The 24,845-nt window shown below is 41.2% G+C and overlaps 1 protein-coding gene across 2 annotated transcripts in view; it reads right to left on the reverse strand.

Annotated features, from left to right (window-relative positions):
* Nucleotides 1-2,897: 2,897 nt before the first annotated feature.
* LOC133570634 (uncharacterized) overlaps nucleotides 2,898-24,845 on the reverse strand; it is a 67,349-nt gene continuing 45,401 nt past the window's right edge. The window contains exons 2-3 of one of the 2 annotated variants that reach the window (XM_072916486.1): nucleotides 23,097-23,107; nucleotides 2,898-3,708 (exon numbers count right to left, since the gene is read on the reverse strand). In XM_072916486.1, the coding sequence (XP_072772587.1) occupies nucleotides 3,067-3,708; nucleotides 23,097-23,107 (653 nt within the window). In that variant the 3' untranslated portion in view covers nucleotides 2,898-3,066. Of the gene's footprint in view, nucleotides 4,152-22,281; nucleotides 22,628-23,096; nucleotides 23,108-24,845 lie in introns of those variants that run through there. The other variant, XM_072916483.1, reaches the window with a different exon arrangement.

The raw sequence follows: 24,845 nt of genomic DNA on the forward strand, positions 1-24,845 counted from the left end.
GTGTTTATTTACTGTTTTAGTCATTCCCAGCTGAATATCAGGTCCCACCCGCCTCTCACAGCATCTTCCCTATCTGAATCGCTCTCACTGCCCTCTAGTCCTTCACTCTCACTTTCCTCATCTACAAATCTTTCATCCTCGCTCAAATTAATGGGGCAATCGTCGCTTTCTCGGTCCGAATCGCTCACGCTGCTGGTGGCCATGATTGTAAACAATGTGCAGATGTGAGGAGCTCCACAACCTGTGACGTCACGCTACTCGTCTGCTACTTCCGGTACAGGCAAGGCTTTTTTATCAGCGACCAAAAGTTGCGAACTTCATCGTCATTGTTCTCTACTAAATCCTTTCAGCAAAAATATGGCAATATCGCGAAATGATCAAGTATGACAAATAGAATGGACCTGCTATCCCCGTTTAAATAAGAACATTTCATTTCAGTAGGCCTTTAATGTGACACTATGTGCACCTTATGTCTTATGTCTGTTCAGCACTTTGGCCAACTGAGCTTGTTTTAAATGTGACATATAAATAAATACACTCAACTCAACTCAACACATCATTGAGTGGCATTTACTTTGTTTTTACACTGGGGGGGACCAGACAAGCATTTAGTTTTTACACTGGGGGGGACCAGACAAGCATTTAGTTTTTACACTGGGGGGGACCAGACAAGCATTTTCTTTTTACACTGGGGGGGACCAGACAAGCATTTAGTTTTTACACTGGGGGGGACCAGACAAGCTCTGCTTCTTCCACTCATGTTGGACGCTTGATCACTTGAGCAAAAGTTGTGCTTGTAAAGTTTTGACATGTTCCAAATAAATACATTGAAAGTGAACATTAATAATAACATTTTAAAGTAATTTTTGGTTGTATGCCAACTTTGCGGAGCAGCTCTTCACAGCATCACCTCGCTAGTTAGCTTAACGTTAGCATCTTCCATGTTACATCATAACGATGTTGAATAAATGTGTTTGTGTGCCTTACTGTTACACCGCGGTGAGGGAAGTCTTGTCTTGGTTTTTTCTGTCTTGTGATTTACATGTTTTATTTTGAAAAGCAACTCCTCTTGTTTCAGATCACGGGTCCTTCCTCTTGTGTCACCAGTCTGACGTCATTCTGGACCCTTGATTGTTTCCACCTGTTTCCCATTACCCTCATGTTCTTTATAAACCCAAGCCTCCCCTTGTTCTGTGCCAGATTGTCTCGAGCTTTCGTGCCTGTCTTGCGTTCCATGTCCCTGTTCATGTCCATGCCTTGCCTTGTCTCATGTCTACGTCCTTGCTCCCAGAATATCCCACGCTGTAATTTTGAATTAACTTTTTTCCTCCCTCAGAGCGACTTTTGTTATCCTACCTTTTTTTACCGCAGTGGTGAGTTATAATTTTTCCTTAAAGATTTTTTCCTCAAAGTTTTTTGATTGATTTTTTGTTTACATTGATTAGAGTAGTTAAGTTTTATAGTCTTTATTTTCTTCCTCCTGTTGGAGCGTTTAGAGTTAAAGTTTTTTGATAACAGATACGGTGCTAATTATATCGTCCTTATTTTTGTATTCCCTCCCTTTTGGAGTGATTTTCGGTTTTTCCCTTTTGGAACATTTTGTCGATAGTATTTTTGTATTTCATAGTATTAGAATTTACTCGGCTCTGGAGGCTTAAAGAGTTTTTTCAAAATAAAAGCTTTATTTGGAATCACCTCTCTGCATCTGAGTCCCTTCCTACGTCCAATCCTGACACTTACAGACGGACTTGTTATTGGCTAACATATATACACATCATTTGTGGTCCATGTTTTTACTTTATTAGTACATTAACCTCCAGTCTTCACACAGTGAGCGTAGAAATGAGTTTAACATTGGGGGGACATCAATTTATATCCCAAAATAATGTTAGGACAAATAAATGATTACACAGTATCAGTATCAGTCTATGTTAAGCATTTTATGTAGCATTCCCATTTTACACTTTTTAGTCTACTCTTGTGAAATATCCACTGTCATGTTACTCTTTATAGTTTATTAATTAGTCAATTAATAAAATATTTACTGAGTCCTGCTGCTGTTTCGCTATTTTTGTGGTGTCATTTTTCTAGCTGTTAAGAGAAGTATTTGATTTTAAATATATAAATAATCCTCCATATTGGCAGCCATAGTGATTCATTTATTCAGCAGAGCATTAAAACTTGGATCTGACAAAAAGTAAACACAAATGTTGTCTTCCTTGCTGATAAAACATGATAGCAACATGCATCTGCTAGCTCATGATCGCCCCCACTTGTCAGTGTGGCGAGTTGGAGTACTACAAGAAGCACTCTCATACAGTGCTTAAATCTGTATTTTTAGTCTTATTATCAAGGAATAATGAGGTCACACTTATATTAAAACATTAATGCTAAGGTTTCGTCCAGTAGTGGCCCGGTGATGATGATGATGATGATGAAGATGTATCTGTGCAAGTGAACAATTGGATCCACAAGGGACAACAACCCTTTCCACAGACTACACACACACATCAGAAACATAAATGTTAGAAGCCTACAACAATATATGTGAAGAAGACTTTAGGATTAAAAGTGAAGATGTGAGGTGAAATAAGTACAAATGCAGCAATAAAAACAAGCAACTCCACTCACGATGGCTCTAAAGTTCAGTGATGTGTTGCTAACTTCAGCATTTTTCTTCTTTGTTGATGTTTTGCAGTAGTTAACATCCATGATGTAACAATGCTGCTAATCTACCAGAGTCCACATTTTGTTAACCATTTTATTCATTCATATTTTTAGTTGGATAATAACATCAATAAAATGCAATGGAAACAAATTGTGATTTTATTAGACACAAAAAAAACAAATTTAAATAAGATGCCATCTCTTTAAACAATGAGAAAATAGAATGAAATAGTAGCTACATATATAATATTCGATAAATGCACACAACTTAAAAAGTAAGTACAGGACAACATATAAGACTAGAAGATGAGAAGCACTACATACAACATCAAATATACATTCATATTAAACATGCTGTGTTTTTAAACTACATTTAGCACAATCACTGTTTAACTGTTTTTACATCCCTGCAGCTTCCATGACTGTTACACACTTGTGTCTACTGACCTGAAACTTAAACCTGAATGTTTTATCACACACAGTGCAACTAAACGGTTTCTTTCCAGTGTGTGTTCTCATGTGTGTGGTCATGCGTTCCTTTCTGGAGAAACTCTTCTTACAAACAGGGCAAGCAAAAGGTTTCTCACCAGTGTGTGTTCTCATGTGTGTAGTCATGTTAAGCTTTGTGGAGAAACTCTTCTTACAAACGGAGCAAGTAAAAGGTTTCTCTCCAGTATGTGTTCTCATGTGTGTGGTCATGTTAAGCTTCGTGGAAAAACTCTTCTTACAAACAGGGCAAGTAAAAGGTTTCTCACCAGTGTGTGTTCTCATGTGTGTGGTCTTTTCATTCTTTGTGTTGAATCTTTTAGCACAAGCTGAGCAAGCAAAAGGTTTCTCTCCAGTGTGTGTTCTCATGTGTGTGGTCATGTCACGCTTTGTGGAGAAACTCTTCTTACAAACAGAGCAAGTAAAAGGTTTCTCTCCAGTGTGTGTTCTCATGTGTGTGGTCATGTGATCTTTTGTGGAGAAACTCTTCTTACAAACAGAGCAAGTAAAAGGTTTCTCTCCAGTATGTATTCTCATGTGTCTTGTAAAATCACTCTTCCATCTAAATGATTTCCCACATTCAGAGCAGTCAAAGTGTTTGTTGTTAGTGTGATGTCTCGTATCACCTTTAGAGTCATTTTTACTCTCCAAAGGTTTTTGGATGTGGTCACTGTGATCAGAAGAGTGTGACATCATGTGGTCCATGTCTGACAGTGGAGCAAAGATGCTGTCTGGTTCTGACTTGATATCTTCACAATGCTCTCCATCAGCTTCTGTGATGTGTTGACTTACAAGCTCCGCCCCTCTGTTCTCCTCACTTTGACTGTGATGAAGCTGGAAGGACTGGGCTTCATCTTCATCGTTAGCCTCCTCCAACCTTTGAAGCTGCTCCCACAGTTCCTCCTCTTCCTCTTTAATGTGTGGGGGCTCCAGCTCCTTCTGTCCCACACTGGTGTGCCACTCCTCTTCTTGACTCTCTGCTGACACCCGCTGGACGTCTGCAGAACAAATGAGGTGTTACTGTATTGAAGTTTGCAGTATTCAAACTATTGACATGTGAGCTAGGCCAAATAGACAGTGATGGGCAAGCTACCTGGACAATGTAGTAAAAATAATAAATAACTTTTGTTTCATCTGACATCACATGGACAAAGATAAGACCTTCTGAAGGAAAGTTCTGTGGTCAGATAAAACAAAAGTGGAGCTGTTTGGCCACAATAACCAGCAATATGTTTGGATGAGAAAAGGTGAGGCCTTTAATCCCAGGAACACCATACCTACCGTCAAGCATGGTGATGGTAGTATTATGCTCTGGGCCTGTTTTCCTGCCAATGGAACTGCTGCTTTAAATGGGACAATGAAAAAGGAGGATTACCTCCAAATTCTTCAGGACAAGCTAAAATCATCAGCCCGGAGGTTGGGTCTTGGGCACAGTTGGGTGTTCCAACAGGACAATGACCCCAAACACACCTCAAAAGTGGTAAAGGAATGGCTAAATCAGGCTAGAATGAAGGTTTTAGAATGGCCTTCCCAAAGTCCTGACTTAAAGGTGTGGACAATGCTGAAGAAACAAGTACATGTCAGAAAAGCAACACATTTAGCTGAACTGCACCAATTTGTGGTCAAGTGGTCAAGCAGAAGCTTGTGGATGGCTACCAAAAGTGCCTTATTGCAGGTAACATGTAAGCAAATATTAACATTGCTGTATGTATACTTTTGACCCAGCACATTTGCTCACATTTTCAGTAGACCCATAATAAATTCATAAAAGAACCCGTCCATCCATCCATTTTCTTCCGCTTATCCGAGGTCGGGTCGCAGGGGCAGCAGCCTAAGCAGAGAAGCCCAGACTTCCCTTTCCCCAGCCACTTGGTCCAGCTCCTCCAGGGGAATCCCGAGGCGTTCCCAGACCAGCCGGGAGACATAGTCTTCCCAACGTGTCCTGGGTTTTCCCCGTGGCCTCCTACCGGTCGTACGTGCCCTAAACACCTCCTTAGTGAGGCGTTCGGGTGGCATCCTGACCAGATGCCCGAACCACCTCATCTGGCTCCTCTCCATGTGGAGGAGCAGCGGCTTTACTTTGAGCTCCTCCCGGATGACAGAGCTTCTCACCCTATCTCTAAGGGAGAGACCCGCCACCCGGCGGAGGAAACTCATTTGGGCCGCTTGTACCCGTGATCTTGTCCTTTCGGTCATATCCCAAAGCTCATGACCATAGGTGAGGATGGGAACATAGATCTTGTACCCGTGATCTTGTCCTTTCGGTCATAACCCAAAGCTCATGACCATAGAAGAGGATGGGAACGTAGATCGACCGGTAAATTGAGAGCTTTGCCTGCCGGCTCAGCTCCTTCTTCACCACAATGGATCGATACACCGTCCGCAATACTGAAGACGCCGCACCGATCCGCCTGACGATCTCACGATCCACTCTTCCCTCACTCGTGAACAAGACTCCCAGGTACTTGAACTCCTCCACTTGGGGCAAGATCTCCTCCCCAACTTGGAGATGGCACTCCATCATTTTCTGGGCGAGAACCATGGACTCGGACTTGGAGGTGCTGATTCTCATCCCAGTCGCTTCACACATTCGGCTGCGAACCGATCCAGCGAGAGCTGAAGATCCTGGCCAGATGAAACAATCAGGACCACATCATCTGCAAAAAGCAGAGACCTAATCCTGCAGCCACCAAACCAGATCCCCTCAACGCCTTGACTGCGCCTAGAAATTCTGTTCATAAAAGTTATGAACAGAATCGGTGACAAAGGGCAGCCTTGGCGGAGTCCAACCCTCACTGGAAACGTGTCCGACTTACTGCCGGCAATGCGGACCAAGCTCTGACACTGATCATACAGGGAGCGGACCGCAAAAATCAGACAGTCCGATACCCCATACTCTCTGAGCACTCCTCACAGGACTTCCTGAGGGACACGGTCGAATGCCTTCTCCAAGTCCACAAAGCACATGTAGACTGGTTGGGCAAACTCCCATACACCCTCAAGGACCCTGTCGAGAGTATAGAGCTGGTCCACAGTTCCACGACCAGAACAAAAACCACACTGTTCCTCCTGAATCCGAGGTTCGACTATCCGGCGTAGCCTCCTCTCCAGTACACCTGAATAGACTTTACCGGGAAGGCTGAGGAGTGTGATCCCACGATAGTTAGAACACACCCTCCGGTTCCCCTTCTTAAAGAGAGGAACCACCACCCCGGTCTGCCAATCCAGAGGTACCGCCCCCGATGTCCACGCGATGCTGCAGAGTCTTGTCAACCAAGACAGCCCCACAACATCCAGAGCCTTAAGGAACTCCGGGCGGGACTCATCCACCCCCGGGGCCCTGCCACCGAGGAGCTTTTTAACTACCTCAGCAACCTCAGCCCCAGAAATAGAAGAGTTCACCACAGACTCCCCAGGCACTGCTTCCTCATGGGAAGACGTGTTGGTGGGATTGAGGAGGTCTTCGAAGTATTCTTTCCACCGATCCACAACATCCGCAGTCGAGGTCAGCAGAACACCATCCTCACCATACACGGTGTTGATAGTGCACTGCTTCCCCTTCCTGAGGCGGCGGATGGTGGTCCAGAATCGCTTCGAAGCCGTCCGGAAGTCGTTTTCCATGGCTTCCCCAAACTCCTTCCATGTCCGAGTTTTTGCCTCCGCAACCGCTGAAGCCGCACACCGCTTGGCCTGTCGGTACCTGTCCGCTGCCTCAGGAGTCCTATGAGCCAAAAGAACCCGATAGGACTCCTTCTTCAGCTTGACGGCATCCCTCACCGCCGGTGTCCACCAACGGGTTCTAGGATTACCGCCACGACAGGCACCAACTACCTTGCGGCCACAGCTCCAATCAGCTGCCTCGACAATAGAGGTGCGGAACATGGTCCACTCGGACTCAATGTCTAGCACCTCCCTCGTGACATGTTCAAAGTTCTTCCGGAGGTGGTTATTGAATCTCTCTCTGACAGGAGACTCTGCCAGACGTTCCCAGCAAACCCTCACAATGCGTTAGGGCCTGCCAGGTCTGTCCGGCATCCTCCCCCACCATCGCAGCCAACTCACCACCAGGTGGTGATCGGTTGAAAGCTCCGCCCCTCTCTTCACCCGAGTGTCCAAAACATGAGGCCGCAAATCCGATGACACAACTACAAAGTTGATCATGGAACTGCGGCCTAGGGTGTCCTGGTGCCAAGTGCACATATGGACACCCTTATGTTTGAACATGGTGTTCATTATGGACAATCTGTGACGGGCACAAAAGTCCAATAACAAAACACCACTCGGGTTCAGATCCGAGCGGCCATTCTTCCCAATCACACCTCTCCAGGTTTCACTGTCGCTGCCAACATGAGCATTGAAGTCCCCCAGTAGAACGAGGGAATCACCCGGGGGAGCACTCTCAAGTACTCCCTCGAGCGAATCCAAAAAGGGTGGGTACTCTGAGCTGCCTTTTGGCGCGTAAGCGCAAACCACAGTCAGGACCCGTCCCCCCACCCGAAGGCGGAGGGAAGCTACCCTCTCGTCCACCGGGTTGAACTCCAACGTGCAGGCTCTGAGCCGGGGGGAAACAAGAATTGCCACCCCAGCCCGTCGCCTCTCATTGCCGGCAACGTCAGAGTGGAAGAGAGTCCAGCCCCTCTCGAGAGAACTGGTTCCAGAGCCCTTGCTGTGCGTCGAAGTGAGTCCGACTATATCTAGCCGGAACTTCTCAACCTCGCGCACTAGCTCAGGCTCCTTCTCCCCCAGCGAGGTGACGTTCCACGTCCCAAGAGCTAGCTTCTGTAGCCGAGGATCGGGCCGCCAAGTGCCCTGCCCTCGGCTTCCGCCCAGCTAACACTGCTCCCGACCTCTATGGCCCCTGCTATGGGTGGTGAGCCCATTGGAGGGGGGACCCACGTTGCCTCTTCAGGCTGTGCCCGGCCGGGCCCCATGGGGACAGGCCCGGCCACCAGGCGCTCGCCTTCGTGCCCCGCCTCCGGGCCTGGCTCCAGAGGGGGGCCCCGGTGACCCGCGTCCGGGCGAGGGAAATCTGGGTCCTTTATTTGTATTCGTCATGGAGGTCTTCGAGCTGCTCTTTGTCTGATCCCTCACCTAGGACCAGTTTGTCTTGGGAGACCCTACCAGGGGGCATAAAGCCCCCGGACAACATAGCTCCTAGGATCATTGGGACACGCAAACTCCTCTACCACAGTAAGGTGGCAGCTCAGAGAGGATATATATATATATATATATATATATATAGATAGATAGATAGATAGATAGATAGATAGATAGATAGATAGATAGATAGATAGAGAGAGAGAGAGAGAGAGAGAGAGAGAGAGAGATCGTAATAACTTGAAGTAAATATTGAAGATTGAAAACCAATTACAAAAAACTAAATCCAAAACAAATTTACAAAAAGCTTACCTTTTTATATTTGCATAGTATGTATGAATTATTATTGTTGTAAATATAAATCTTTATATATTGAAAAATGCTGGTACTCTTTCAGAGGTTGTCAAGAAGGTCACACATACAATAATGTGTGTGTGTGTGTGTGTGTGTGTGTGCGTGTGCGTGTGTGTGTTCTTGAGACATGAAGAAGGAAAAGTATCTTCCATATGAGGAGGTGTGAACAAGTGATGACAAAAATTATGGTCCCAATAACATTGCATCTATTAATCAATCAATCAATGTTTATTTATATAGCCCTAAATCGCAAAAGTCTAATACTAGAGTCCGTGAACATTGCTCCAAAGTCAGGGTTTTTTGTTGATTTAATGTGCATAAACAATGAACATTGACAGGTGCAAAGGCAGCAATATATGATAAAACAAGATGGCAGCTAAAGAAGGACTAAAGAAGGACTTCCCTATTCATCCCCTTCTGGTCAACATATGTAATAACAAGTGTGAGTAAGAAATTGAAATGTGCCTCCTTTGGCCAAAATGTATAAAATGCATATGTATATAGAGACATACTGTAATAACTTGAAGTAAATAATGAAGATTAAAAAACAATTACAAACAAAACATTTAAATGCACAACTTTATATATCTAGAAAGGGTGGTCCTAAAGAGGTAGGCACTGTCACATCTAATAGAGAGCCAAATACTAGAGTCTGTGAACATTGCTCCAAAGTCAAGATTTGTTGTTGATTTAATGTGCATACAAAAGTGAACATTGACAGGTGCAAAGGCAGCAATATATGATAAAACAAGACGGCAGCTAAAGAAGGACTTCCCTATTCATCCCCAAAAAACCTGCCAGGTGAGCAGCTGATTTGACCACTTCTGGTGCTGACGTAAGACAACCTGCGTCCCATATGTTTATTTGAATGAAATAAGTTTATTTCCATCATATAATCAACCATCAACCATTCTGTGTGACCAGTTTAACAGTACAGATGATACATATTTAACAATCATACACATTTACACACAAAAAGAAAAGAAAAAGAATGACGGGAAAAGGAATACGCTGAAGCCAAAGTTTATATTTGGGGGGGATTACCCCCAATACTTCTTAGACGGAAACACAAACAATGACAACATGAAGGAAGTAGTTGCAAGCTTCAATAATTACTTTGTAAATATTGGACCAAAATTGGAAGAAAGGATTCCAGACCCAGTTTCAATTGAGGACTATAATGATACCATAGAGCCAAATCCCAACTCCATGTTCCTCAGTAATGTGACACAGGAGGAAATAGTTATAATCCTGTAATCTAAGACTTCAACTGATTGTAATGGAATTGATATGGAAACCATAAAAAAGGTTCTAGAAGAGATCTCAGGACCATTCATGTATATTAGTAACCTATCATTTCAAATACCCAAACTAAAGGAAAATAGCTAAAGTTGCAAACACCAATTTAAAAATTATAGACCTGTTTCTTTCCTTCCACAGTTTTCTAAAATCATTGAAAAAGTGTCCAATAACAGATTACAGAGTTTCACAAACAAACATAGAATACTAGAAGAGAACCAATATGGATACACAGCTAATATTTCAAATTTGATGGCTTTAATTGAAATGACAGAAGAAATGAGCAATGCAATAGATAGTAAAAAATGTGCAGCAGCAGTGTTGTTGGATCGAACTAAAGCATTTGACACAATTAATCACAATATTTTCATCAAAAATCTAGAACGATATGGCATCAGAGGGTTGGTCTTAAACTGGATAAGAAGTTATTTAACCAACAGGAAACAATACGTGAAGCTAGGCCAACACACTTCTACAACACTAAATATATCCTGTGGTGTACCTCAGGGATCAATACTAGGACCTCAATTATTCAATCTCTATATAGATGACATTTGTAAAGTTATAAAACATTTAAAGTTAGTATTATTTGCGGATGATACAACAGTGTTTTGTTCAGGAGAGAACACACAGAAGATAATACAAATAATAACAGAAGAAATTAACAAATTAAAAGGATGGTTTGACAAAAACAGATTATCTTTGAATCTCAGTAAAAGTAAAATATTGCTATTTGGTAACAGGAGAAGAGAAAGTCAAACACAAACACAAATAGACGGAATAGAAATTGAAAGAGTAAATGAAACCAAATTTCTAGATATAATGATTGATGATAAATTGAACTGGAAATCTCATGTAATAAATATACAACATAAAGTAGCAAGAAACACGTCAATAATGAATAAAGCAAAACATGTTCTAGACCAAAAATGACTTCATATTCTCTACTGCTCACTAGTGTTACATATCTGACTTATTGTGTAGAAATATGGGAAATAACTACAAAAGTACACTTCATTCATTAACTGTGTTACAAAAAAAATCAGTTATAATAATTCATCATGTTCGATATAGAAGTTGTATGCATGCATGTGTGATGTATCATGTTGTATGCATGCATGTGTGATGTATCATGTTGTATGCATACATGTGTGATGCATCATGTTGTATGCATGCATGTGTGATGTACCATGTTGTATGCATGCATGTGTGATGTATCATGTTGTATGCATGCATGTGTGATGTATCATGTTGTATGTATGCATGTTCCAAACAAAGTCAAAGTCAACTCAACTCAACTCAACTAACACTTGGTGGACATTCAAGTATTGTTGGTGTATTTTTGATGGTTAGAGAGGACCTCCCATTGGCTCCATTGCAAGTGGACTTTTATTTACATGTATGAGTTAGAATTAGGGCTGGGTGATATATGGAATATACTGGATATATCGTGAGTTTGTCTCTGTGCGATATAGAAAATGACTATATGGTGATATTGGAGTATACGTTCTCACACAGTTGCTTTTAGCTGCAGGCATTACACTACAGGCTCTTCTCACTCTTTCTTGTCTCTCCTTCTCACAGAGACATAAAACAAGCGCACCTTCTTACATACGTCACATACTGTCACGTGTGCAACGTCATACGCTCTCACGGAGCAGACAGGTAGCGGCATGGTAATGTTAGCTGTGGTGCTAGTGGTAATACAAGAGAAAGAAGGTGCCAATCTGGTAACAAATGAAGGCAGAATTAATTACCAAAAAAAACAGCAGGGGGTCCATCGTCTGGCGGTGGTTTGGTTGGCTTCAAGTGGGTAGATAGTGAACAAGTATGCGGCAAAAGCGTTGCTACAAAAAGTAGCAGCACTGCTAATGTAGCATCATTTGAAAAGTCACCCGCTAGAGAATGAAGAGTGTTTGAAACTCTGCATGTCAACATCTCCGTTCAGTGCCACACCCACAAAATGCCCAAGCAACCATTTCCACATCAACACTGTATGAAACAAATAGTCAACAACAGAAGGAGATAACGTCCACAGGAACCTACCACATAGTGAAGGACATACACTATTTGATTTCCTATTATGCAGCTCATTTTTATTTGACACTTATTGAAATATCTTGTGTGACATCATGCACAAAAGTGCACTTTATTTGTTTTAAACTATTGTAGTGGCGTTCTGTACAAAAAGTGCACTTTAATTTAGTGTAGTTATGATATGTCATCTTAGTGACATCATGCACAAAAGTGCACTAATAGCTTGTTTAAAAATGTCTCTGACAATCTTGCACTTTCTATTTTGAAATGACATGAATGTTTGTGCCACTGCTTAATAACTGTTTAATAAATACACTTTTGCTAAATTGACTTAGTTGTGGTAAATAAGTAAATAAGATAAAAAGAGAATATAAATAGTTTTGGACTGACACTGTTAACACAATGACATTATTTGTGTTCTTCTGTGTGTAGTGTTAAAAGTGTGTAGCAAAACAACCAATAAAAATGCGGGAAATACCTCCTTTTGTCCTAGTCACTACCGTATTTTCCGCACTATAAGGCGCACCTAAAAACCACAATTTTTCTCAAAAGCTGACAGTGCGCCTTATAACCCGGTGCGCTTTATTACGATTAATTTTCATAAAGTTTCGGTCTCGCAACTTCGGTAAACAGCCGCCATCTTTTTTCCCGGTAGAACAGGAAGCGCTTCTTCTTCTACGCAAGCAACCGCCAAGGAAAGCACCCGCCCCCATAGAACAGGAAGCGCTTCACCCGCCCCCGGAAGAAGAAGAAAAAACGCGCGGATATCACCGTACGTTTCATTTCCTGTTTACATCTGTAAAGACCACAAAATGGCTCCTACTAAGCGATCCGGTTCATAAAAAGACGCAATCTCTCCATCCGCACACGGATTACTACCGTATTTCACAGCTGATATTCCTGTGAACCGCACTGTGGAACGGGAGCACGTACGGTGAATATTCGCACCACAGGGAATGAGAAGTCATCCTTCACTGTGGTTCTAGCTTGCCATGCTAACTTCCACCCATGATGATATTCAAAAGGAAGACCTTGCCAAAAGAGACCTTTCCAGCCGGCGTCATCATAAAAGCTAACTCGAAGGGATGGATGGATGAAGAAAAGATGAGCGAGTGGTTAAGGGAAGTTTACGCGAAGAGGCCGGGTGGCTTTTTTCACACAGCTCCGAAGGCGAACACACCTTCACTAAGACGGGCAGATAGCGCCGGTCGACATACGCCAACATCTGCCAGTGGATCGTAAATGCCTGGGCAGATAGTTTCGGTCACAACTGTGGTCCGAGCTTTCCGGAAGGCAGGATTCACAGAACTGCTGCACAACAACAGCGACACTGAATCTGATGACTTCGACGAGGCGGAGCCGGCCATTTTTGGATCCCACGCTTGCGCAACTTTTCAATTCGGACACCGAAGACGAAGAATTCGAAGGATTTACGAATGAAGAATAACTTCAGAAGGTGAGCGCTATGTTTATTTTGTGTGTTGTGACATTAACGTTCGAGCAACATTATGTTGCTATTTATTGCTCTACACCATTTTGAATTTTACTATGTTTGTGATTGCACATTTGCGTACATTTTGGGACAGAGTTGTTAGAACGCTGGTTTTCAATATATTATTAAAGTTTGACTGAACTATCTGACTGTTTTTTTGACATTCACTTTAGCGCAGCGTTTTTTTGACATTCACTTTAGCGCAGCGTAGGCGCGGCTTATAGTCCGGGGCGGCTTATTGGTGGACAAAATTATGAAATATGTAATTCATAGAAGGTGCGGCTAATAATCCGGTGCGCCTTATAGTGCGGAAAATACGGTACAATTAATTCAAAAGTGAGTACAAAAGCAGACTTGGAAATTAATGGGGGCAATTTGAAAAGTTTTTATAAGTACAAGGCAGCATTGATTAAGGCATTCTTAATTTTACACTTACTGATGTAAAGTGTGTAAATATTGTATTCTGTATACGGTCTATGACACCTAAACTTTATCTCTAAACTTAACCACAATCTTGTAATGGCATAGTCATTACCATCATTTCAATATCATGGAAATAAAAAATCTAATTCCAAAATCACTTAAAAAAACATTCATGGTATGTTTTTTTTATCATGCAGAATACTTTCTTGTGGTCATTCTGTTGGCTGGGCCAAAAGGAACTTTTAACAAAAACATGTTTTACTATGCGCTGTTTTATGGAGTATCTCCATCAACAATTCCTCTTTAGGAATTGGAGACCATCTACGACACGCTGAAGAAAAGTCAGTTACCTTTATGCTCTTTTAATAAATTAAGTGTTGACTACTTTGGTTATTGAAAATAAATGTTTACTTTCCCTTATTGTTGCATGTAAGTCAGAATCAGGAAGTGAAATTATAACTTTAATTAGATTTGATTACAGTATAACATGTATTTGATGAGTGTGTGAGTTTTGTGTAAACATGGTGATACAAGTTTACATCTTCTTGGGGACTGGAACACGGATATGTCCTGAAAGGATGCACCCATTTTTAAAACCTTGACTAAGCTGTGCCACCAACATTGTCTCACTTAACTCATTAAGCAAACTACCAGGGTGAGTGAATCCTTTTAAACCTTCATAGACCTCGTTGTTACATCTGACCAGTCTAAGATCACCACAAGTGGAACTACTGTATGCGGCTTAAGTGATCATTCCATCATTTTCTGTACCCATAAAAAACATAGAACCGAGGCTGACGGCCACAAAACAAGCGAAGCTACAATCCTTAAGACCTAGACTAGCAAGGCTTTCAATGACAAACTGGCAAATTAACACTCGCCTGGTACTTGCAAGTACACAGGTTTTTGGGTCAATTCCTAACCTCAGAAAAGTAGATAAATTCACAGTCAAAGTGGGTGACATTATAACAAAAAAAATGAGATTACCGTATTTTCCGCACTATAAGGCGCACTGGATTATAATGCACACCTTCAATGAATGGCCTATTTTAAAACTTTGTTCATATATAAGGCGCACCTCATTATAAGGCGCATAGAATAGACGCTACAGTAGAGGCTGGGGTTACGTTATGCATCCATTAGATGGAGCTGCGCTAAAGGGAATGTCAACAAAACAAATAGTGATTGTACTGACACTTCTACTTGCTGCTCTCTGTTCAACAACTCACTGTTCGACTTTGTCCTCCAACTGTAGCCATCTTGCTTTGTTCCCTCGGAAACTCTGTTTAGTCTTTTTTACTTGGCGCAGGTCATCATGTTGCTTACTCCTCTTACGCACCATTGATTCGTTTATGTTAAATTCTCTCGCTGCTGCTCTATTCCCGTGTTCTACTGCGTGACTGATCGCCTTGAGTTTGAACTCTGTGTCGTAAGTGTGTCTTTTAATAGGAGCCATTTTTCTTCTTCTTCTACGGTAAGCAGCCGCCAACTTCATTTTCCTCCATAGAAGAAGAAGCACTTCTTCTTCTACGGTAAGCAGCCGCCAACTTAATTTTCCTCCGTAGAAGAAGAAGCACTTCTTCTTCTACGGGGGAAAATGAAGTCGGCGGCTTCTTACCGTAGTTGCGAGACCTGTTGTGGCTCAATATTGGTCCATATATAAGGCGCACCGGATTATAGGGCGCACTGTTAGCTTTTTTTGTATTATGTTGAGAAAAAATGACATTGATTACCGTATTTTCCGCACTATTAGCCGCACCTAAAAACCACAAATTTTCTCAAAAGCTGACAGTGCGCCTTTTAACCCGGTGCGCTTTATATATGGATAAATATTAAGATTCATTTTCATAAAGTTTCGATCTCGCAACTTCGGTAAACAGCCGCCATCTTTTTTCCCGGTAGAACAGGAAGCGCTTCTTCTTCTACGCAAGCAACCACCCGCCCGCGTAGAAGAAGAAAAAGCGCGCGGATATCACCGTACGTTTCATTTCCTTTGTGTGTTTACATCTGTAAAGACCACAAAATGGCTCCTACTAAGCGTCAGGGATCCGGTTCATGAAAAGACGCAATCTCTCCATCCACACACGGATTACTATTTCACTGCAACTGATATTCCTGTGAAACGCACTGTGGATACAACGGGAGCACGTACGGTGAATATTCGCACCACAGGGAATGAGAAGTCATCCTTCACTGTGGTTCTAGCTTGCCATGCTAATGGCCAGAAACTTCCACCCATGATGATATTCAAAAGGAAGACCTTGCCAAAAGAGACCTTTCCAGCCGGCGTCATCATAAAAAGCTAACTCGAAGGGATGGATGAAGAAAAGATGAGCGAGTGGTTAAGGTAAGTTTAAGTTTACGCGAAGAGGCCGGGTGGCTTTTTTTACGCAGCTCTGTCCATGTTGATATACGTATGTTTGTGATTGCACATTTGCGTACATTTTGGGAGTGAACAGAGTTGTTAGAACGCTGGTTTTTAATATATTATTAAAGTTTGACTGACCTATCTGACTGTTTTTTTGACATTCCTTTAGCGCAGTTAGATGCGGCTTACAACACCGGGCGGCTTATAGGTGGACAAAGTTTTGAAATATGCCGTTCATTGAAGGCGCGGCTTTTAACCCAGGGCGCCTTATGGTGCGGAAAATACGGTATGTTGCGGGTCACTTTGACCCGTACTGTGTAAATGCACTCAAAACAGTCAAGAAAACAGGTTAAACCAATAACAACTTTATTTTAGGTTATATAAACATTTAGAAAAGTGACATACAATACATTTTTAATTCCAACACTATATTTAAGAAATACTTTAACTTCAACTTTCACTTCATCCCAGCGAACTTCAACATTTTCAATGTTCTCCAAATCTTATTCAACATTTTCAATGCTCTCCACATGATGGACAGAATGTTACTGTGTGCTTTCTGCAGATGTCATTCTTGCATTTCACACAAGAGGTACTTGTTTTACTGTCCTCTCGGGAGGGACATACCTGGCATCTTTTCCTTTTCTTTCCACCTGTGTCCACTGGATGTTGGTTGGGTGAGGTTGGGTTGGGTGACCTGAGTTTAACCTTTTCAATGACAGCTGCAGCTGCTGGGGATCGAGCTGGCCTGGCTCGCGTCTGGATCTTGGGAGTGACAAGTGCTTTGCCGAGTTCTTCCAGGAAAAGCCGACATCTGTACAATTTGCCAGCATTCCATTTCTGGTCGATTGCAGTCCACAGGACATAGGCATTGTAAGCAGACACGCCCACAATGTTGTAGAAAATCACCAAAGGCCAACGGGCTGTCTTGCGCTGGCAGCTGTATGTTGCTGTGACTTTGTCCAGATTGTCAACTCCTCCTTTGGTGGAGTTATAATCCAGGATCATTTGTGGCTTCATGTCTTCTCTTGTGCTCAGAGATGCATCTGTGTGCATTGTACTCATTACAAGAACATTATTGTTTCTCTTTAGGCAGTATGAAACAACTGTTGCTTTCTCAGTGAAAGCAAATATTGAGGAATGCAGAGGTCTGCCCTGCATCTTCAGAATTTCGGTGGGAAGTTCTGGCTTATTTCTTCTGACTGTTCCCAACATGGTCAGCTTTCTCTTCTGAAGTTCATCTCCAAGGCGGTAGGATGTAAAGAAATTGTCACATGTGATGTTATGACCTTGCAGCCCTTCACTCATTTCCAGCACCACACGCATCCCGATTCTTCTCAGATACACTCCAGCTAATAACAGAACTCCAATGTAAGCATGCAAGTCAGTCTGATCCAGTGGCTTCCATTTCTCTTGAAACACACGTCTCCCCTCCAAGTTGGTCATTTCCAGTATAATCCTCTCTATTGGTGGGGATATAAAGAGCTGAAATGCTGATTGAATCTCATCAACTCGTGTGACAGCAAATCTTGTAGGACAAGGAGTCATTTTGATCACATTGGAAGATGATAGTCTGCCTCGGCTTGGGTGTGGTGATGTTGACCATTTTATATTACCGTCCTTAGATGCCCATGTCCCCTCTGTGGATGATGATTGCTGCATTCCTTGGTTTTCATCTGTTGGAGGAACAACGGCAGACTCGTCCTCTGAATCCTCCTCATCGTAGGAAAATTGACAATCTGGATCAGCAATAACATTGTCCTCTGTCTCTGAAAAATCCTCTGTTTCTGAAATCTCTTCCTCTACATCACTATCCCAGTTAAAAATCAGTGATAAAGCCTCCTCAGATGTCATTATTCTGGAGCTCATTTTTGGTGAGTTTGTCAAAGAGATGACATGAGAACAGTGACAAGGACAAGTGTGAGAAAGTTCCCTCTCTTCACACACCTAGCTCTGGTCTCACAGGCAATCAAACTACAAACAATTGTACATCAAAGTAAAAAGTACATCATAGAGACATGTTTATTTTGGATCTGAACAACTGTTTACCCACATCAAAGCGTCTGGGTCAAAATGACCCGCAACATCATCTTTGTATACAACTCTAGACAGACATTCCACTACACATCAAAGTGTCCAGATTTTACACACCAGTTCATGACCCTAAATGAGGAAAAGTCACCAAATTTCAGCAAGAAAAAGAAAGGATAACCAGTACTTTGATCAACACAAAAACTGAAATGGGTCAAATTGACCCTTAACATAATACAAGGGTTAAGGAAATTGGAGGTTTTTAGGTGAGCCTTACAGTGCGGAAAATACGGTACCTATCTTGGCTGCATCGTAGAGACTAATCTCTCCAGTGAAAAAATGACTACTAAGGCAGTCAAATAATCAACTAACGAATTCTGTTCTTACTAGTGTTGTCCTGATACCAATATTTTGGTACCGGGACCTGTATCAAAATGTATTTCGATACTTTTTGATACTTTTCTAAATAGAAAGGACCACAAAAAGTGCATTAATGGCTTCATTTTAACAAAAAAATCTTAGGGTACATTAAACATAAGTTTCTTATTGAAAGTTTGTCCTAAAATAAAATAGTGAACATACTAGACAACTTGTCTTTTAGTAGTAAGTAAACAAACAAAGGCTCCTATTTTAGTCTGCTGACGTATGCAGTAACATATTGTGTCATTTATCTACCTATTATTTTGTCTACATTATTAAGGACAAGTGGTAGAAAATGTATTATTAATCTACTTCTTCATTTACTGTTAATATCTGCTTATTTTCTATTTTAACATGTGCTATCTACACTTCTGTTAAAATGTAATAATCACTTATTCATCTGTTGTTTGATACTTCACATTAGTTTTGGATGATACCACAAATTTGGGTGTCAGTCTGATACCAAGTAGTTACAGGATCATACATTGGTCATATTCAAAGTCCTCGTGTGTCCAGGGACATATTTCCTGACTTTATAAACATAATATAATTTTTTTTAAACAAAAGAAGATGTTGTGATGCCAAAAAATATTGATATAATCATAGAAGTAGTATATTTTACAGGCGGTATAGTACCAAATAGGATTCATTAGTATCGTGGTACTATACGAATGCTGGTATACCGTACAACCCTAGTTCTTACATAGTAGGATCACCCCGCTGGTGGGTAGAAATACACGTAAGACTAACACAAGCACTCATTTAACCCCACTTTGACTACAGAGTTCATGTTTGGTACCGTGATGCCTTAAAAGCCCTGAAAAACAAACTCCAGACAGCCAAAACAAAATGATTGGGCTTCTACTCAACCGTCCATCTCAGGCTCACCTTTCCACCAACCATTTCAGAGTACAGCTACTTGCAGTTGGTCTGGTGTACAAGATACACCATACCACTAAAATACCCATGTATTGCAACTACCCAGAGGTAGTTGTACAAATGACATTCAACCCAGATTTCATAACGAAAAAGGTTCTAAATCCTTTTCCTGCCATCCCACCAAAATGTGGAACTCCCTATCAAAAAGAGAAGATATTACAGGTTGCGGCTACTCATAACTGGGACTATACAAAGCCTTTTGCTTTTTGTAAATTATAATTTCATTTATTTTCTTGCAGTATATTTGTATTTTAAATGCTAATTTCTACATAGTAATGTGAGTTAAAAAAGATTTCAACTGAAACCATCTCAGGCTTTTTTGTAGCAGCAGGTTTTCCCGCAGCGTTTTGTTGTTAAGGCGACCGCCTTAACAACAAAGAGCCACTGCCAAAACTAACGTCTTAACAGGATCTCCAGCCACACGTGAGCATTTAAAGAAACTATTACTGGCCCCAAGCAAACGCATACACTGAGTGTCATACACATGCCAAAATACTGGGGGCGCTGTAGCCTAGGACTTAAGACCATTTTAGCCAATCAGAAACATCCAAAACGTCATTTCTGGAGGCGGCATATAGAAAAAATGGCGGGTCACGGCAACAAAGAATTATATATGTGGACTGACAGAGAAGTAGAGCTACTTTTAAGCATCGTCTTGGAGCTTAAAGTTAACAAAAGTCAACAAAGTGTTGACTGGTAAACTTGCCAGTCCAAGTCTGGTGACATTATTACCCTATTTTGGAACGGTACGGACTTGGAGGGACATCTGAGGAATTTCCTCATCGGAAAGAGGACATGACAAAAACTATCGACACTAAACTGAAAGTGATTTGTAGAAAGTACAGACAAGCAGTGGACGCAGGTGGAAGAAATGGTTACGCTAGAGTTGTTTTGCTGTACTTCCAACTATGCCAGCAGACCTGGGGTGGTTCTCCATCAACTACACCCATTCCATTTGGAATAGAAACATCACATATTGACACAAGCTTTCACAGGAGTTGGGATTCTCCATTCACCCTTGACAGCCTGGTCACAGACAAAGATATGCCCAACGATGTACAAGAGCAGCAAGATTCCAATAGGAGAAATCCACAATCTTCTGTGGTGAAAGAGAGAAGAGCTCTACTTCAGGTATGTGGGCGCTAACTTCATTGCTAGTAAGTAATATTGTTAAAAGGCAGATAGATGTGGCATCAAAACATTTTTATATGAACTGCACTGCAATTCCAAATGCTCTCAGATGACCACTTTCAACAATGTGGAATCATATTTGTTTGAATATGATCATTGTTTGACAACAGTGTGACAAAAATACTTGCTTTGGAATCAGAAGTCAAGATGGCAAGCATAAATTAAAGTTCAGCTGTTTTACATGTATTTAAATAGGCTTGTATTAAAAATGCTGTGAGTAGTTTCTTGTAATAAATAATATTGAGTTAAGTAAAACTGCAGTTGCATTAAATGTTTTTTTTCTGTCAAAATTAAAATACCTCAAAGTGTTTTATTGACACACATTGTTTCCCGACGATGTTGACGGCCATTTGAAATGTTGTAAATAACATGTCACTATCATACACCTGTGCTAAAGTGGCTTTATCTCAAATAATGCATTCATGATTGTTGAAAGTAATTTTGTAAAAATCCTCGTAATTTCTTTTTTTTTTCACTAGGCAAAACTCAACAGCCACAAGCAGGACAGACTAAAAGGAAAACTTCCAATGGAGACAAAGTTGCTGAATGCAGTAGAAGACGACGTCCAGATAAAGAAGAGACTTCTGGACATGATGCAGACATCAGAGAAGCAATCGTCTGACAATTTAGACAAACTAACCTCAAATTACTAAGTCAAAATATTGACTTACTAAGTCATAATAATGACATAATTAATATCTCAGGTAACTAGGATTGTTTTGTGTTTTGTTTGTACTTTACGGAAAAAATATGGAGGTATATATCGTATATCGCCATTCTGCAAATGGAGCGGAAAACACAACCAAAAATTGTAGGCTTCTTTATTTCTCTAATATTTTTAGTTAATATAAGATATTGTTATTTGGTTATTTTTTAATAAACAATGTGTTCAATGTAATCGGAGTCTGTAGTCTGACCCATCACCCTTGATCACCCCCTGGGAGGTGAGGGGAGCAGTGAGCAGCAGTGGTGGCCGCGCCCGGGAATAATTTTGGGTGATTCAACCCCAAATTCCAACCCTTAATGCTGAGTGCCAAGCAGGGAGGTAATGGCTCACATTTTTATAGTCTTTGGTATGACTCGGCCGGGGTTTGAACTCACAACCTACCCATCTCAGGGCGGACACTCTAACCACTAGGCCACTGTTTGACCATCTATTGAAGAAAGGTGTTAATAATCATATATAAAGTTAGTAAAGATGTGAGAGTAAGAAATCGGGGCGGTATAGCTCGGTTGGTAGAGCGGCCGTGCCAGCAACTTGAGGGTTCCAGGTTCGATCCCCGCTTCTGCCATCCTAGTCACTGCCGTTGTGTCCTTGGGCAAGACACTTTACCCACCTGCTCCCAGTGCCACCCACACTGGTTTAAATGTAACTTAGATATTGGGTTTCACTATGTAAAGCGCTTTGAGTCACTAGAGAAAAGCGCTATATAAATATAATTCAATTCAATTCAATTCAAAAAAAAAATCAACAAACCTGTTCTGTGTAACACAACTTGATGTTTCTTGAAAACAGCGTCCAGTAGTCGATTGTTCTCCTCCTTTGTTCTAGAAAGTTCCGCCTCGTATTCTGCTATCGTTCTTTCTAACACTACAAATATTTCTTCAACGGCAGCAGTTAGTCGCTGATCCACCAACGCTCTCAACATGTGTAATGTAGACATTTTCACACAATCACAACACTTTACTCTCACACTTGATCTCTACTTAGCGATGTGTTGATAACTTCTCTTAGCAGCTAACAAGCTAAGCTAACTAGCGAGCTAAGCTAACTAACAATAAACGAGCACGAGAAGCAGCAAAGTGCTTCTAGCGCATCGAGACCATTTTATCGTTAAAATAAAGAATCAAAGATGTATTTTATACGACGTAAATATTTCAAACTGAAGAACAAATAATAAGACTGACTTATTAGCGTCCTTCTGGCTTCTTTCTGCGTCAATGTGCTTTCACGACAGTTGGCACGCTTGACGTTACAAGACGGTTCTGCTCTCGTCTATGACTGCTCTGCTCTCGCGAGATGTGTCATGCGCAGAAGACTCAAAGCTTTGTAGTAAAACAGGAGCGTGATCACTTTTTGATTTTCTACATTTATTTTGCATTATTGACTTTGTTAAAACTGTTGTTTGTAATAAAATCATTAATTGTATTATTTTGTTGAAATTGTTTCACTAACTAAAATGATGATGTATATATTGTTGTATTACTCACCAATAAGTCCATACATTTTGGTCCTGTGTTTTATTCTGATGATAATGAAAAATGAGGTAAAAGGCAAAGTGAAAGTGAAACTAAGCTACTGCCTCTCGCCTACATGTCAATTTATCGTGCGGTAGCCAAAAGTCACCAGTAGATGGCAGTGCAGTATTGTAAAGTCCTACATATAGTACCATTGAAATGTTGCTGCTCATATTAATAAAACGCTAAATCCTTTATTTTTGACAAAATACCTCTAGTAGTGATACAAATGTGCTCTGGCAAAATAATCTTATTTCCTTTGTTTGGCTTGAAAGAAGCTATGAAAATAAACATGACAAAAAATGAGTAAATCTCCGCCATTTAGGTTTTTTTTATAAGTTCTCAGGAAGAAAAACAAGGTTGTAGATGATGTGAAAGGACCAAATCCTCTGTTTAAGAATAATATGAATAATAATAATCAATGTTATTTATAAGGTGCCTTTCTAGAGACGATACAAACATTACAACATTGAACAATATAAAACATAAAACGTCAGTTTAGACAAGAAACTAGAAATAGCTGAAATGAAAGTGAATAAGCATTCTGGAATAAGTGTGTTCTTGATTTGAAAAGGCTAAATGAGTCCATACTGTGGAAGTCTTGCTGTTCCAAAAATATGGAGGGTCAAATGGGACAAAATTAAACAAATAAATACATCTTTAAATAATTACTTAAATGTGATAATTCATTACAAATGGATTTAAATACATAAATGTATTTTATCTTTCAAACTCAGCCATCAAAGTCAGTGGGCGGGTCCTAACATCTGATTGGTTCCACCGACCAGAGAGAATAGCGGTTGATATCTTCGTCCGAAAGTGAGGAAATTGTTACATCTTTGTAACTGTTTTAGACGTAAGTTTGCTTGTTATCTGTATGTGGTATATAAGTTCCTGCCATGTGCCCATATTTGGTGTTTTTCACTTCCTCGTGCTGTTCACAGGCTTCCACACCAGCTGCCTGATATGCAAACGGGACACACCTGTACTATGTTGGCAATCAGTCTCCTATTTCAGTCCAGATTGTCAACCAGACAGCGTTGGATCATTGCTTCGCGTACGTGTGATGTTTCCGGTACAAAATTAGTTCCGTCTCTTGTGCATTTACTTCTGCACTCGCCTTCTTTTGTTTTTCTTCACTCCTATTGTGGTTGAGTTTTCTGTTCTTTCCTCCCCTCCATGTGAGTATTTTCTCTGCATCCTTGGGGTCACGTCGATAAGCTGCATTCCAGCTCCTGACAGAAATAACTGTATTAAATTCCTCTACTTTATTTGATACATGCAGGTCAGCATAGGTCTTACTTCTACATGTTGCACATCTACAAGCAACTCCCAAAAAGTATTTAAAAGTTTGTCCTTCAAAGACGTCATGTTTTCAAATACTTTTAAAGTTCCAAAGATATGAAGATATGACGGGGCGAGGTTGTGGATAATCTTGAAAGTAAGAATGATCTTAAATTGGCTACGGTCTTTGACGAGGAGCCAGTGGAGTTGCTGCAAGACCAGGGTGATGTACTGGACTAAGGGGGTTCTGGTGAGTATCCGGCTGGGGGAGTTGAAAGATTCAAGGAACTTTGTTTAAGACACATAAGATGGCAGGAAAACTAATAACCAAGGTTCTGGATTTAACCCAATGAGTACCACATAAAAGTATAGGCATGGGTTATTAAAGCATCATTTAATACAGCCAAACTTCCCTCTCCCACCAGCTTGGACCCAGAATTGGATTCAAAAGGACCCCTTACAGCCAGTACACCAGACAAATGGACCCACTTCAGGGACGTAGTAACAGCGACTGCACAA

Source organism: Nerophis lumbriciformis, linkage group LG28 (assembly GCF_033978685.3).
Source record: "Nerophis lumbriciformis linkage group LG28, RoL_Nlum_v2.1, whole genome shotgun sequence".
NCBI classification, from domain to species: Eukaryota; Metazoa; Chordata; class Actinopteri; order Syngnathiformes; family Syngnathidae; genus Nerophis; species Nerophis lumbriciformis.